A 15,548-nucleotide genomic window follows, 5' to 3' on the forward strand; every position below is an offset into this window, starting at 1 on the left:
CTGGACAAGAAAGAGTGACCAGAAACAGTGTGGTAAAGTTCTACAAGTGCAGTGGCAAAATCACTTTGAGGATGAGGCCACATGGGAACAAGAGAGATATATATTAAAGCATTACCCCACCTTCTCTCTAATCCTGATAGTTAGTTGTTACATTGAAATGTACTCCTATCTTCTTCTCACACTAGGCACATGAAATATCAGGTCAAGATTTTGTTTTAGGGGGTAGATTTGTAACACCCTCGGTGTTACATTGTACATTTTTTGCTAAAACACTGCATGAGCATCATACTTGTGTGTAAATGTGTATAATATAGGGTATAAATCAATGTACGGCACTTGAAACGTTCATTTGAAACACAAAACAAATGCTACATTTCATGTCGCTTTATATCGTTTAGGGTTCTAAGTGAATTTTTATCGAACAAAAATGCTATAGAACACGTATGCGAAACTTTGATAAAGTTCATAGTACGAACTTTGTAGGCAACGATAAAATATGTGTGGTCAAGGATGGGGTTCGCTAGCTAGTGTATCACGTAGCTTGGAAAAGGAATTTGATGTGAAACCATTTGAAGCTTAGTCATTTCGCGTAAGTCAGAAAATGGGTCGACGAAGCCATGTTCGACAATTTTTGTAGAACGATCAGGTTAAGAAGTGGCAAGATATTTTGGATTAGTTCGATAGCCCTATGTACCCTCTTGAGGATAGAATAATTGGTTTGGCGTTTGGATCATTGGGTTTGAGTTTTTAGGATGCTTTAAAAGGCATGCAAGTCGCATGTTTGAATGGTGCCAGCGCCTGGGCGCAGTCACCATCTGGCTCTCGGCATTGCCGCGCTGGCCGCCCGTCGCGCCTATGCATGCACACCCGCCCATTGGCTCTGCGCTACCTGCCATGGTCTCCTGCTACCGCGCTCTGGCACACGGCACGCACGCATGCTGGGCTCGGCAATGCCTGGCTGCTCTGCCCCCCTCCATCGCGTCCGCCCACGGCTGCTGCTCACCATTGCATTGCACTGCACCCCGATCGCACTGCGCGCTGTCCGGCGCTGCCACACAGCTACTGCGCCTATTGACATTCAGCTACGCACGTGTGGGCTTGCCCTGCTTGCCCTCCTCCTCACGTTTGCGCGTGAGGCCACACCAAAGGTTCCCATCACGTCGCCTGGAAGGTCACCAGCCGGCCAAGCCGCGCCAAAGCCAAACCAATGAGCTAGCCCTATCCTTGTTACTAAGCATGTTTGGTGGTCGAGTGGGAGGACAGCTTCATGCCTAACCTGCCACTGTTGCGATGGTACAATGGAGGGGCGTCAATTTAAGGTTTTGCCATTGCCGGTAGCCATAAGTCCATAGGCGTCGTCCCAGCAATTGGCCTCGCATACTCCACATCTTTCCAATTAACTGTACACACTACGAGCTCGGATAGTTAGCTTTTGATTGGAGTTGTCCCGACGTTCGTTCGGCCTACAGTGAGGTAATGCGGGTCGTTCCCTTCGCGGCGGTCTGCCATGGCCGTCGAAGCGGGCGCACGGCCACGGCATCGCATGGTGCTCCACTGTTTCAATTAGGTTGTGCTTTGCGTAGTGATTGACTTGGTGGCCTCGCTCGTGTAGCGGTTTCACCGGCGAAGCAGCGGGTCACCGGGAACGTCATTGCCACTCTTGCTGGGAACCAGAGCGACCCCGCGTACATGGCCAGTCGCCTTGTCATGCCCCGTGACCTCATCCAAGTCGTCCTACGTGTCTCTGGTAAGGCCCTCCTACTCCTAGGATAGTTGGGTGAGTTAATTGGGGCCGAGGCTGGCCGGAGTGCCTGGCCACCGCCGGCGGACACCGTGTCATCACTGTGTCCGTGGTCGGTTGGATTGGGAGAAGGATGGTTGTATCTAGAACCTGTAGGGTGTTATCGGTACTCTAGGAATGGAGGCTGGGAGTAGTGGTAGCGCTAGGCTGGATGTTTAGCCGGCGTCGGTGTCACCACGGCCAAACCCACCGTGGTGCATGGTCGTGCCTCTATACGCCACCAATCATGATGGTGGGTACCCTATTCAACTGTGTTTGCATTGAGGAGTGTCTTGGTGGTGAGTATTGCTGCCGAGAGGGTCGGTGCTCGCTGGCATTGCCTGGAGACGCCGCGGCCCCTGTTAAATCCAGCCAGGGGTGTCATAATGTAAATTCGAGATGAGACGGGCAGATAAATGCGAGTGTTAGTTAGAGAGTAGAATAGTAGGAGGGACGGTGGATTCATTTAGCGGAAAGTCAGGGTCTCTTTTGCATATTCGCCGGCGTGCGCGTGGGTCTCCCGCGTTGGGCCACCGTCGTGGGAATGGGCCATCGCGTGGGCCACACTGGCGCGCGAGCGTGGGTTGCTGTTGTGGGCCGAGCCGCGTTGCGAGCTGGGCCGCGCTGTGAATTCATTTTCCAATTTTCCCGCGATTTACAAATGTTTATTCAATATAGTTTCTAGCTGAACTTTGATAAATTGTAGTAAATCTTGTAGATGTCTAAAAATAGTAAAACCAAGTTTGTTAGGTTCACAAAAATGACATCTATCTGTTAGTGTAGTTAGATTACAGTTAGCTATGACAATGGTAGGTTCATAAATTCAAACTAAAGAGCTTAGTATTACGTAGATTAATATTTGTAGAAATTTTTGTGGTAAATTGGTGATAGCTATAGCTATAAAAAAATTTACAGTAGGCTCACTAGATTATTATGTACTTGCTGTAAATTTTGTAGTCCTAGAGTAGGTTGATAAATAGAGTAGTTATTATCCCTGTTTTATCATATATAGAGTAAATCGGTATTAGGAGTAAGAATACCTTTAGTTGCTATGATGTTGTATGTCATGCTTCATACTTGTTAGTGGTAACAGTAGGTAGCTTAGCACTTTAGTTGGTAGAACTCACTTAGTAGTTTGATAGATGTATTCTTATTTTAAGAGTTGTTGTTGTCGTAATACTAAGTGTTGCATCATCATTTCATGCATATAGATCATGAGTTGGTAGAGTTCATGCCGATGGACGAACAAGATTATGAGGAGGTCATCGAGGAGTACGAGGAGGAGATCCTCGTGCAAGAGGGAGCCCCGAAGCCTTTTGGAGCTGACTTTACTGACACATCGCCAGCCCAAGGCAAGCCCTGGTGCATAACCCATATTTTACTGATCACTAAATCTATATATATATGATGTGCATTTAAGTACAGGCATTTTATGAAACTACAAGCATAAATATATCTACCTATGAGTCCTACTAGTATAGGTCAAGTAGTTGCTATGCTCAGAATATCGGTAGCGTGAGTAACCTGCCGTTAGTCACAAATAAGTGACAAATATGATCACTTATGATAAAATGGTGGAAAGAAAAATAGTGACCGAGTAGGGGTATGGTTGGGTACTGGTGGGTGTAAGGAGTTATATCCTGTGGCCAACAGAGCATAGCTCGGTTACACTTTTCCCTATCTATGTCAATTAAGGACCGGTCGTTGCATAAGTCTCGAGGCAAGTCACAGATCTATTATCCTAAACACATACTTGGGTATGGGCGCAGGGAAGACTCGTTGCTCTCTTATTGTGGATTCAACTCTTTCTGGACCGACCGATTGGAGATAGAGATGGTGGAGGTCATCGCACTGAGTCCGAGACTCAGGAGTGGGGGCTTGGAGTCCAAGTTTGAACGGGGACCTAGACACCTAGGATAGGAGGGTGATGTGTTAGTTCTACTTGTGCCTGGGGTACAAGCGGGGCATGTGTTTTTGAGGTACCCAGCTGGGGGCATTGATTTGCGAATCGCCGGGCATCCAGTACGGCTTGTTTTTGAATCTTGCACCGTAGTAAGAACTGAAAGATGGAAGATGATAAAATGGAACTAATTGCTCAACTCTTGTTTGAAAGTAGAATAGGTGCTTATATAGATTGGATAGATAATAACTTAATACGGCTGATAATAATAACATAAATAAGGACTCACTATTAGTATTGCTTTCTGCCAAAAGAAACCAGCAAACCATAAAGCTTATCATATTCTTTGGAGTCGAGAAATTATTCCCACTAGTCGGATAAGTCTTGTGAGTACATGGTGTACTTAGAATTTATCTACCCCTATTGTAGGTAATGCATGAGAAGTACCATTGTGTGGAGAATTCTTCTGGTGGGCACAGACAGATCCTCGTTCTTATCGCTAGATGATTATTTTAAATTCTGCTATTTATTATTCCACGCTCTGACATTTGGTAATGTAATAATGAAATTTTTAAGAACTCTGATGTATTAAATCGACCAGTATTGTAACTCGATCTCATTATTGGATCCTTGGGAAAAATATAGATCTTTCGGGTTCTCCCTTGGGGTGTGCCCGACGAATACCGCCCGCTGTAGCTTGCTTTTGGAGTGCTTAGTGTATAGTGGAAGATGAGTACCTCCGTAAGCGTGTTATTTCGGGCGGTTCTGCCACACCGGTGCTCGGGCTGCTTTGTCCAAGGTGCTCATCAGCGGTGCGGTGACGCGCTCAGGCCGCCGTCGCCCGGAGCGGTCGCACGTGGCCAGGCCACCTCGGCACTGCTCCGCCTCAATCGCCACCGCAGCATGAATTCTGGTGAGCTACTGGTGCTTAGCCGCTATCTCCACCTCTCGATAGTGTCGTAGGTCGTCGGGATGGGCGTGCCGCCGCCGTAGTTAGCCACGTACCGCTGCTGCTCACGTTTGTGCATCGCCGAGTCCTTAACCGCAGCCTACCCCTGTGAGTTTAGCCGTAATAAGTGATCAGCCCTTTTGGCCTACCGTTGCGGTTCTTGGTTGCTCGGCGTAACTACCGTTGCCGTCGGTGAGCTGCGCCGTCGTGAGCGGGCACACCGGGGACCATCCCATTGTAAAGACAATGTTTTGTGGGGTGTTTTGTGCAAAGCTCTAGTCTGGTAAAACAGTGTCGCACTGTATCGTTTGATTTTCTAAGAGTGCGAGTCCTCTTTTGCAAAACACCAAGCGCACGCGGGCGCCCCAGACTTAGGCCGCACTAGGCCGTCACGACTCGTGCGTGGCCACACCTCGCGCTAGGCCGCTAGGCCGATTGGTTGCCTCCGGCTCTTTTCCTTTTCTAAGCATTTTCTAAATTAGTTTCTAAGGCAAACTTGCGAATTTAAAATAAAATTTTGTATGAATCCAAAAATTGTGAAACCAATTTTGTTTAGCTTCTAAAATCATGATCTACCTGCTAGTGTACTTGGTTCACGTGGTTCTAAAATATTTTATGGATGCTTTAAATGTTTTAGCATGCTCTAAAATTAAGTATGAACTTGTATGAATTTTTGTTGCAAAATAATGATAGTCTTAGCTTTGAAAATTTTATAGTAGCTTCACAATACTATTATGTGCTTTCTATAATTTTTACAACTCTAGAATAATTAGTTTGCTAGAATACCTATTAAGCCCTGGTCTGTAAATATATTAAATCAATAAAAATGAATTGAGGATATATCTGGGAGTTTGTAGCTAAAATACTTATTGGGAAGTAATGCCTGGTCTTGCTACACTATGATTTTTTAGGAATCTTTGACTATGATGGTTTAGATCACATGATGCCATTTTTTTAAGGGATGAGGCAGGCAAGATTTGCAATTCAATCTATCTCACTATGCATTCGTCCTGTCCTAACTATGCATTTTTTTTTGCATGAATCTTAGAGCATCTCCAAGAGTTTGTTAAATTTTACTTGACAAATCTTGTGATTTGCCAACTCCTAAAATTATATGGCAAGTAAAAAAACAATCCATCTCCAAGAGTTTGGCATTTTTTGACTTGGTAAAATAAAAAAACCCGTTAACAGAACGAAGAGCCCCGCTAAGCGAACGAAGAGCCCCGAATGCCAAGCCGTATACGCGCGCGTATATTTGCACGCGCGGAGGGAAGATTTGCCAAGTTGCTATTGATGCCAAGTTGTTTTGCCAAGCTGTTGGAGGTTATTTTTTCTTGTTTTGCCAAAATTATATGGATGCCAAGTTGAGATAGCAAACTCTTGGAGATGCTCTTAATCTATCTCACTATTTACTTCATTTAAAAAAAAATATTATCCTTTTGGTTTAACCGTAGCGTTAGCACGAGCACGCTAAACTTTACCTATAAGAACTAAACATGTCTATGGCAGCCTGAAGATCGAAAGCCCAGGTCACATGATTGTTGTCCTTCAAGTTACTGCCGATCCATTCTGAAAGAGACTTTGAAAATCCAAGGCTGAGCATGTGGTCCACAAACCACCTGGTGGCAAGCAACTATTGAAATCAACATTAAGGATATGAACACATGTAAACCATTTAACATGTGCAGTTCCATACACTGCTAATGCTAAACATTCAGAAAGGTCCAAAATATTTCCTATTCTTGAACATTAATAGTTGCTTGCCAGATTGAATCTACACTGAAAAGAAAATCATTGACCTTCAGGCTTCAGGCATCACAAGAGCATATTTCAAGCTGAGAGTATTTTCAGCTTTAACACAAGGTGTTTTCAGGTGGAAATCATGACAGTAATAAATCTCAGATTTGCCTCTGCAAAGGTTCAGCCAGCAAACAGTTGGTCGAAGCAGTTACCATCACGTAGCCGTACCCAAGCACAGTTGTCGCAAACTGTTTCGCACAACAGGAAGGAAGGGAAGAGAATGGGTCTGCATACCTACTGGTGGGTGCTCGTCGCCGGCACCCCGAGCCCGCGCGGCCTTGTGGCCCTACGCTAGAGCGACCCGGCACCCCCGACCCAGCGTGACACGGCACCCCGCTCACCGGCGGCGCGGCACCCCCGAGTCGCGTGACCTGGCACCCCACTCGCCGCGGTGGCTCGGCGCCCTGTGCCCGCGCGCGCTGCCGCCACCGCCCCCAGCCCTCGCCTCCAGATGCGCACCGCGCTGCCGCCTGGCCCACGCCGACACGCCGCCGCCAGACCCGCCGTGAAAAGCTAGGGTTTCGCCTCAGGTGCCGCCCGTGTGAACGAACCCATGAGCTCAGCCGGTCCGATGGGGAAGGGACTACGAAGATATGGATAAGTGGTAATCTGGTCCTTTTCCTTTTGTTTTTATGGGGTTTATTTTTTAAATCATTTAATCTAAATTGATTTGATGGACATTCAAAGCAGGGGTGGACAGAAGCCTCGTTTTAAAATAACGAGGACAAAATCGTAAAAGTTAAAAAGAAGAGGTAAAATCATCATTGAGCTTTAAAGTAGGAACAGAAACACCGAATTCCCTAATTATTTAGTAGTAATTTGCTTGTATTTCAATTTGTGACTTCGTCCAATAGATCAATAATTAGCATCACATTATGAGTCCATCTACCAGCTCCTGCTATCAACATTCATATTAACATATGATTGTCTAGTCACGTTCACGTAAGTCTCTTTTATGACTGTATTTTATTTGAACTATTTATATTGTAATTTGTCATCGATTGTAGCTTAATCTTTGAATTTAAAACTTATCATATTATTTAATACATGCAGTTTTTTATCGAATTGGAATATGGTTTTATTGAATCGGAAGTGGTTTTACCAAACTGGCTATCATTTTTTTATGGCATACCATATTGTAAAATCCTAGGTCCGCCACTGGTTGAAAGGGCAAAAGAGAGAAAGTAGATTGATTTTGTCGATTGTGTCGTGGTCCTCTAATATAAATACAATAAGTGATCTTATCCTAGTAGAAATTCTTTTCCAAATGAAATCTTCAAGTTTCCCACAATAATGAAAGTGTTTTCACTGAGTAAGGGGTGAGGGGCTCCTCCGAAGGCCTTCTCCAAAGGATCCAGAGCCTGGCTTTGTTTTCACCAAAAAAACGACTCCTACAAAACGTAGTATGGCTCCTTCGGATGAGCCGCAGCCGAAGCTAGGGAGATGTCCTACCAAACAGGCCCTAAAACTCAATTTAGACTCGTATTGGGAAAATTGACCCATCGGTTTTTTGCGGGGCCTGGCATAGTGTTGGTTGAGTTCCAAAATCCAGCTAGGACGGTTTTTATGGGAAATCTAGCCCGACGTGTTCTAAAATCTAGCTAAGCATGTTTTTTTTTGCATCAGCGTCCAAGAATCCTCTTTTCTTCATCCAGTCTTCAAAATGAGGCAATCAATTCATTTTTTCGATTGTCTCAACAAGAGGAACGCATTGGTGAGTCAATTATTCCTTTTAACAATTTTGGTTCTCAACACATGCATAGACCTCAAAGCACTTAAGAAAGGAAACCAAATAGTACACAGCTTTGCTTGGGCCTTGTTTAGTTGGCGATTTTTTTTGAAAAATGGTACTGTAGCACTTCGTTGTGATTTGGTAACTAGTGTCCTATCATAGTCTAATTAGGCTTAAAAGATTCGTCTCGTGAATTTTATCTAAACTATGTAATTAGTTTTATTTATATTTAATGCTTTATGCATGCGTCCAAAGATTCGATGTGACAGGGAATCTTGAAAAATTTTGCAAAATTTTAGGAACTAAATAGGCACTTGGAATCCTCGCTCATCTCATCGAGGCAGCACATATCAAACCTTGAAACCAAACGCCCAATAATTTCTCTCTCTTAAGAAACGTATGAGGCCGGCCTCAGTGAGAAGTTTATGCCATTGTTTCGAAGACTTCCGTGTCCTGTAGAACGAAAAGAAGCATTGATGAATCACCCACTTTTAATAGACAGTTTCATTCTATGATTTAATATACAGTTAATTTTAAGACTTATATAGAATTGATAATCATATTAAAAGAGTTTCTTCTCGATGAAATTCACTTCTTTTTTCTTAAAAACATGTGGCAGTCTGTTAAAGAAATTTCCACCAAAAATGAGCCGAGAGCCTCAGCCGGGGTCATGCTTTTGGTCGTCCGCTCTTAAAATCGGCGGCGCGGGAGAGCGGGCGGCCGCGCCAGCAGCTAGTGATCCTGACTTCCTGAGCCCGCAGCAGGCAGGTCAGGTCCCTCTTCCTCCTTCCCCGGCCCCCCGGGCCCCCGAGCCCAACCCCACGCGAGCGAGGCGCGGCCATCATAGCGTCCCCCTTCACGCTCCTCCGCTCCACTCCAAATCCTCCTGCCATTTCAAAACCTCCTCCTCTTCTCCTCTCCTCGCCTCAGCTCCCACCATTTCCGCAGACGCCTTGTCCCCTTCCCGGCTTCCCCTCCCCACCGCGCCGCACGTCCGCAAGCCCCACGCCACCGCCATGTCTCCCACCACCACCCCGTCGCCCGCGCCCGTGGCAGCCCCGGCCTCCAAGGGCGCCAAGCGCAGCTTCATGTCCTCGCTCATGGACGCCACGGCGCTGCTCCGCTCCTCCTCCTTCAAGGAGGACTCGTACGTGGCCGCCGCGCTCCCGTCGTCCGAGCTCCGCGCGCTCGCCGACCTCAAGGCGCTGCTCGCCACCCACCCGGACCCCATTTCCATCTGGGGCGTCCCGCTGAACCCCCACTCTCCTCCCGCCGCGGCGGACGACGCTGCCCCTGCCCCGACCCCCGGCCCGGTCGACGAGCGCGCCGACGTGGTGCTCCTCAAGTTCCTCCGCGCGCGGGACTTCCGCGTCCGCGACGCGCACGCCATGCTGCTCCGCTGCGCCGCCTGGCGCGCGGAGTTCGGCGCCGACGCCGTGTTGGACGAGGACCTGGGCTTCAAGGATCTCGAGGGCGTCGTCGCCTACATGCACGGCTGGGACCGCGACGGCCACCCCGTCTGCTACAACGCCTACGGCGTCTTCAAAGACAGGGACATGTACGAGCGCGTCTTCGGCGACGGCGACCGCCTCGCGCGCTTCCTCCGCTGGCGCGTCCAGGTCATGGAGCGCGGCGTGCGCGCGCTCACCCTCAGGCCGGGGGGCGTCAACGCCATCATACAGGTCACCGACCTCAAGGACATGCCCAAGCGGGAGCTCAGAGCCGCCAGCAACCAGATCCTCTCCCTCTTCCAGGACAATTACCCGGAGATGGTGGCGCGCAAGGTAATCAACGGCCGCATTTCGTCGACCACCTACCTTGCCTGCCTGGCATTTCCAATTCGTATTCCTGAGCTAACTTAAACGATGCGGCTGGCGCATGACCCACCCGCCCGCAGGTGTTCATCAACGTGCCGTGGTACTTTTCCGTGCTCTTCTCCATGATCTCGCCCTTCCTCACGGAGCGCACCAAGAGCAAGTTCGTCATAGCGCGCGAGGGCAACGTTGCCGAGACACTCTACAAGTATGTACAGTAACTATCAGGCCACATTGCCGATTTCCTTCTTTCACATTGCGCGCATCTGCGATGCAAAATTGACACTACTAACAAGTCTAAGCCCGAGTTGCTCCTGCAATTTTAATCGCAGGTTCATCCGGCCGGAACTGGTGCCGGTGCAGTACGGCGGGCTGAGCCGCGCCGGCGACCTCGAGAACGGACCACCAAAGCCGGCGTCCGAGTTCACCATCAAGGGTGGCGAGAAGGTCTTCCTGGAGATTGACGGTATCGAGGTATATACCCCCAATTTTGCATTGCCGCTGCCTATTCGGAACGCAATGACACACTTTCAGATTGTTGGCATTTGTAATTGCGCATTGTTCAAATCTGCGTACGTAGGTACGTACAAACAAATTCCTCAGATTCCAGTGGGCGCAAAGAAACCACATGGTTAAAAAACTAGAAGCAGTATTCTGGGGTCACTTCAAATTTGGCCGAGCATGCATCACTCTCATCTGCGTGTCTCCGGGATGCCAATTTGCGGGCTAAACAATTGCATCACCACCTGCGTACTGCGTGTTTGCTTTATGAACAAAGATCAGACAAAGACGAACACCCAAGAACAAGAACAAGGCTCGTTGAGCTTTTTTCCGGCTTTCACCATGTCCTAGGTTGCTTGGCTCGAGCTCTTTGAGCTGACCATGTTTTTCTTCAATCTTTTTTGGGACGTGACACGCAGTACGAGGAGTGTGTATTCGGATACTAGTACGAGTAGAAAGAGTTAAACGCACCATATTTCCATTAACTTTTGGTTATGTGTCATCTAGTTCCATCAACTTTTAAACTATATTTTTTTGGGTCCATTAACTTTTGGTGGTCTGTCATTTAGGTTCATCAATTTTTAAACTGTATTTTTTGGTCTATTAACTTTTGATATCAACTTTTAAATTGCATTTTTAGGTTCCTAAACTTTTTAACTGGTTTACCGTAGATCTATATCCCTTTATTTAGCGAATAGATCTGATACGGCACGCCAAAAAAATAGCCACCATGAAGCACAGGACAAGATCACCATCCGGAGATAATCTTCAATACGAACAGGATCACCATCTAGGGTTTCTCGAGCAGCGGCTCGACGGGGAATAAACTCCATAATAAAATCTAGTCTAATCTACCCGGTATAAGGCCGAAGGCCATAAGTATAAGCACATAGGCCACATGAACCAAACAAAACTCGGACACCACCTACCCAACTAGGATTGATTGAACCTAAATCCCTGATTCGACTAACATGTATGGCACGTCTAAACGCAGCCACCAATTTGATTCACGTATAGAGATGCATGCAAGCACTAAAAGCTAGATACTAGATAAAAGATTGTATATCACAACTAGATAGAAAACTAATGCATAAAAATAATAAAATACTACGGCAAGGATGCTAATCAGTTAGGAAAATTCCATTGATGATCTCTACCCTTTTAAAATTAGTACTGATGTATTTTGTTGGCTTCATTTTCTCCTCCTTTTTACGCAATAATAAGGCATCTTTATAAAATATTTTTGATGACAGTTCAGCAGTCGTAAATTTCTTCATGTCCACAATATATTTATCCTTAAAAATAATAGTCTCAAATTTAATACCAAGGAATATTAACGAATTACCAGCTGCTATATTTGAATTATTGTTAGACAAGTCTCCATGAACATCTTGAGGGGCTATGGACTCATCACCTACTTCGCGGTGGCTGCTTATTTGGCGTGTCATGTTAGGTCTATTTGCTAAATGAAGGTGTATGGATCTACGGTGAATCAGCTAAAAAGTTAGTCTCAAAAATGTAATTTGAAAGTTGATGGACTTAGATGATATATCACCAAAAATTAATGGACCTAAAAATACAATTTAAAAATTGGATGGAACTGAATGACACACTATCAAAATTTAATAAACCTAAAAATATAATTTAAAAATTGATGGGATTAGATGACACGTCACCAAAAATTAATGATCTACGTTTCATTTAACTCGAGGAGAAATGGTCGAGTTGGCAGTGGTGCAGGTGCATGTGAGGGCTGGAGTCTTTTTTTTTTTTAGATTTTGAAATCTGTGGTGTGGGAGCTGTCCATCAAGCTTGTCGCTGGGCACGCTGCAAAAGCAGAGGACTTTGAGCCCTGTGCTGTTGCACCGCGCTGCCTTTTACTACCAGCGCCTTGTTTAGATTGCCTTCAAATAAGTTTTTTCACTCTCTCTTCATCGTATTAATTTTTGGACGTATGCATGGAGCATTAAATGTAGATAAAAAAATAACTAATTGCACAGTTTAGTTGTAAATCACGAGACGAATCTTTTGAGCCTAGTTAGTCCATGATCGAACAAAGTTTGTCAAATACAAACGAAACATGCTACAGTGTCCAGATTGCAAAAATTTGCAATCTAAACAAGGCCCAGTAAACACTGCTCTCTGAAGCAGAGCTGCCGCTGCTGCCCCATAGGGTTGGCTGATAAGCTATGATTAAAAGGATCGTTTGTTATGAAAAAATACTATTCATTAGTTAATAAAAATACGGCAAGTAAGCCCAGCGAACAAGGCGCTCCGCCCGTTCGCTGCGTGTCGTGTCTTCCGGTTCACCGTTCACATGAGGAGGGAGGGAGGGAGAGGTTTTGTTGGAGAGCTCACATGACAAGGGAGGGAGAGAGATGACAGCTTTGCCATTAGCCGTTTCACACAAGTCATGCACATCCAGCAGCTTCCGATCCATTCATCTCAGAAAAGGAAAACTACTTGCCATTGCATGTGATGAATTGCTTCCATCTAGGTGGAGTTTAAATTTTGCAACGCACCTGCACACTGCACTGGCCAGTGCCCAGCTCTGCACACCATTGCTGTCAACTGTCATGACCTCGGCAATGTGAGAATTTCGTGAAGGGTAAAAAGTTGGGTGCAGTATACACACAGCACTGCCACAGTACACACGCCAGGTAGCTTTTCTTTGCGGTTCACGCCACGGCGCGAGTCTCCACGTGCTGTCATCTCTTCTGCGCTCGGCGCAATACGGGGTGCATCCGTGCATGCGGGCCTGTGAAAGTTTAGAAAAGGCCGTCGCTGTTCTTTTTAGTTTTTACCTCTACTAGTAACAGTGTAAACGAGGCCTTTTGCGGGAAGCTTTGCATCTACTCAGGCTGTTGTTTATTTTTGCCTAATTGGGATTTGAGGTCTTAATAAGTGGCTACTACCTACAGTATTACTGAGGAGTGCTTGATTTATTAATCTTGCTATTGCTGTCAGTGCCAGTTCACTTTACCCCCTGTAAAAAGTTGGGCACTGTGTTGGATTCTCATTCTGGTATGTACTTCAGGGCAATGTTCATGTGAGTCTTGCACATGGTAGGGCCGGCGTCTAAGAAATTATTGTAGTATCATGGCTATCAAGACATGCCAAGATCAACCGAAATTGTCTGATGTACAGAAACAAACAATCAAATATATGTTTTTTTCCTGTTTCCAGGGATAAGCAAGATGTGAACTTAGTTTCCATGAAGATGATTTATTTATGCATGAAGTTAATACCTAGTATGACTTGTGATCATAGGCGGAACCAGCGACTTTGATTAAGGGAGGCCGGATAAATATGATTAAGTGTATACTTCAACAACTTTTTTTAGTGCTTTTGCATGTGTAGTTAGTATTCATAACGAAAAATAGATAAATTATCACACTTTCACAATATTATGATTAAAAATAGATGAATGGTCGCGTTTTTGTGCTGTAAATTAACAAACTTTATAAGGATACTTAACAAAGTTTCACTATGTTTGGGGTACATTTCAGCCATAGAACCGTGTTTTCTCTCATAATATTTCAGCATAAGCATCAACGCCAAATTTTAGCATTAGCGAACAGGGTAATGGAGCGTCTTCTCTAAACCATTGTCTTTGTAATTCAGGCCGGTGCAACAATAACGTGGGATCTGGTCGTCGGGGGCTGGGACCTCGAGTATGGCGCCGAGTACGTGCCGGTGGCCGAGGACAGCTACACGCTCTGCGTGGAGAAGACGAGGATGGTCTCGGCCACCGCCGAGGAGCCCGTGCACAATGCCTTCACAGCGAGGGAAGCCGGCAAGATGGTGTTGTCCATAGACAATTCTGGTTCCCGGAAGCGGAAGGTTGCCGCCTACCGGTACTTTGTGCGCAAGCCGTCGGTGTAGGCCTGCTGCCTTGTGGTGCTCGTGGCGGCCGGCGCCTTGCCGGCCGGTGGCCGCGAGGGGAGGTTAACGTTGAACAGACGGTGAAGTGCTTGCATGCTTTGCTTGGGCTTGTTGGTGGACTTGGAGAGGGAGAGGTTAAGTTAGCTATTTAATTATTAGTGCTATAACGACATGCATGTATTATGCCATATGTAGAATATAATGTAAGAGCTGTTGAACTTTTGTCACCACCACTGTTATAAAAGCTAATGACGAGTTAAGTTTTTTGGGTACTCACCTCTTCATTTTTTGCTTTGGATTCCTAGAGGGATTTTGGAGGGTACAATGGATGTTTCCGGTTACCAGTTTGTCTGGTGTCCACCGATTAAAATGCTTTCTTTTGGAATTTTGCACTGTTCTGAATTCTTTGAATATATATACGGTTCTACTAATATTATGACACTGCAAGAGCGGAGAAACATAAGAGAATGTACTGCTAGAGTGCTGGTCTACAAAATGCTTTGGATTCCTACCCTACGCCGAAAGAGCGGAGAAACATAAGAGAATCTACTGCTAGAGTGCTGGTCTACAAATGCTTTGGATTCCTACCGTACGCCCATGCGAGGCATGGATAAAAATAAAGCTGTTTATATACGACCTACTACTCCTACATCAATAGAAAAAAAATATGTTATTCTATCTTTATTCTAAGTTAAACTATCACGAGCTTAGGCTAATTTATATAATAAAACTATAAAAAACTCATACTCCGTACGTCTCTAATTAACTGTCATTTTCGTCTCATGAGAAACAACTTTGACTAGATACATATAAAGATATTAATATTTATGATACAAAATTAATATTATTAGATAGATCGTTGAAACAATTTTTATAATAAATTTATTTAGAGATACAAGTATTGTACGTATTTTCTACAAATTCAGTCAAACTTACGTCATAGAAACAAAAAACGATAATTATTTAGGGACGGAGGGAGTATATCGTATTGAATTAGTATTATTAAATTTATTATGAAATATACTTTTTTATAAAATATTTATGATATCAAATTAATAGTAGTATTTTTTCATGAAATTATAATATATTTTTGCAATATACCTATTTGACGAGTAACTGTTGACACATTTGCTTGATAAGCTTAGTCAAATATAGTGCCTATAAAACCATAACTAAATTTTGTTTTA

At 45.1% G+C, this 15,548-nt stretch overlaps 1 protein-coding gene across 2 annotated transcripts; it reads left to right on the plus strand.

The window, feature by feature from the left end:
* Positions 1-6,340: 6,340 nt before the first annotated feature.
* LOC136513160 (patellin-6-like) lies at positions 6,341-14,622 on the plus strand. Of its 2 annotated transcripts, none has more exons than XM_066507151.1 (5): positions 6,341-7,033; positions 8,781-9,945; positions 10,059-10,183; positions 10,308-10,449; positions 14,101-14,622. In XM_066507151.1, exons 1-5 carry the CDS (start codon positions 7,023-7,025, stop codon positions 14,359-14,361), a joined length of 1,704 nt encoding a protein of 567 aa, XP_066363248.1. In that variant the 5' UTR covers positions 6,341-7,022; the 3' UTR covers positions 14,362-14,622. The 2 variants fall into 2 exon arrangements, with proteins under 2 accessions (XP_066363248.1, XP_066363249.1); XM_066507152.1 differs by lacking the exon at positions 6,341-7,033 and adding an exon at positions 7,120-7,181.
* Positions 14,623-15,548: the final 926 nt, after the last annotated feature.

The sequence above is a fragment of the Miscanthus floridulus genome, chromosome 16 (assembly GCF_019320115.1).
Source record: "Miscanthus floridulus cultivar M001 chromosome 16, ASM1932011v1, whole genome shotgun sequence".
Lineage (NCBI taxonomy): Eukaryota > Viridiplantae > Streptophyta > Magnoliopsida > Poales > Poaceae > Miscanthus > Miscanthus floridulus.

Coding starts and splice junctions, on each gene's coding strand:
- LOC136513160 (XM_066507151.1), top strand. Junction 9,946..10,058: donor CGGAGATGGTGGCGCGCAAG/GTAATCAACGGC, acceptor ACCCGCCCGCAG/GTGTTCATCAACGTGCCGTG. Junction 10,450..14,100: donor TGGAGATTGACGGTATCGAG/GTATATACCCCC, acceptor TTTGTAATTCAG/GCCGGTGCAACAATAACGTG.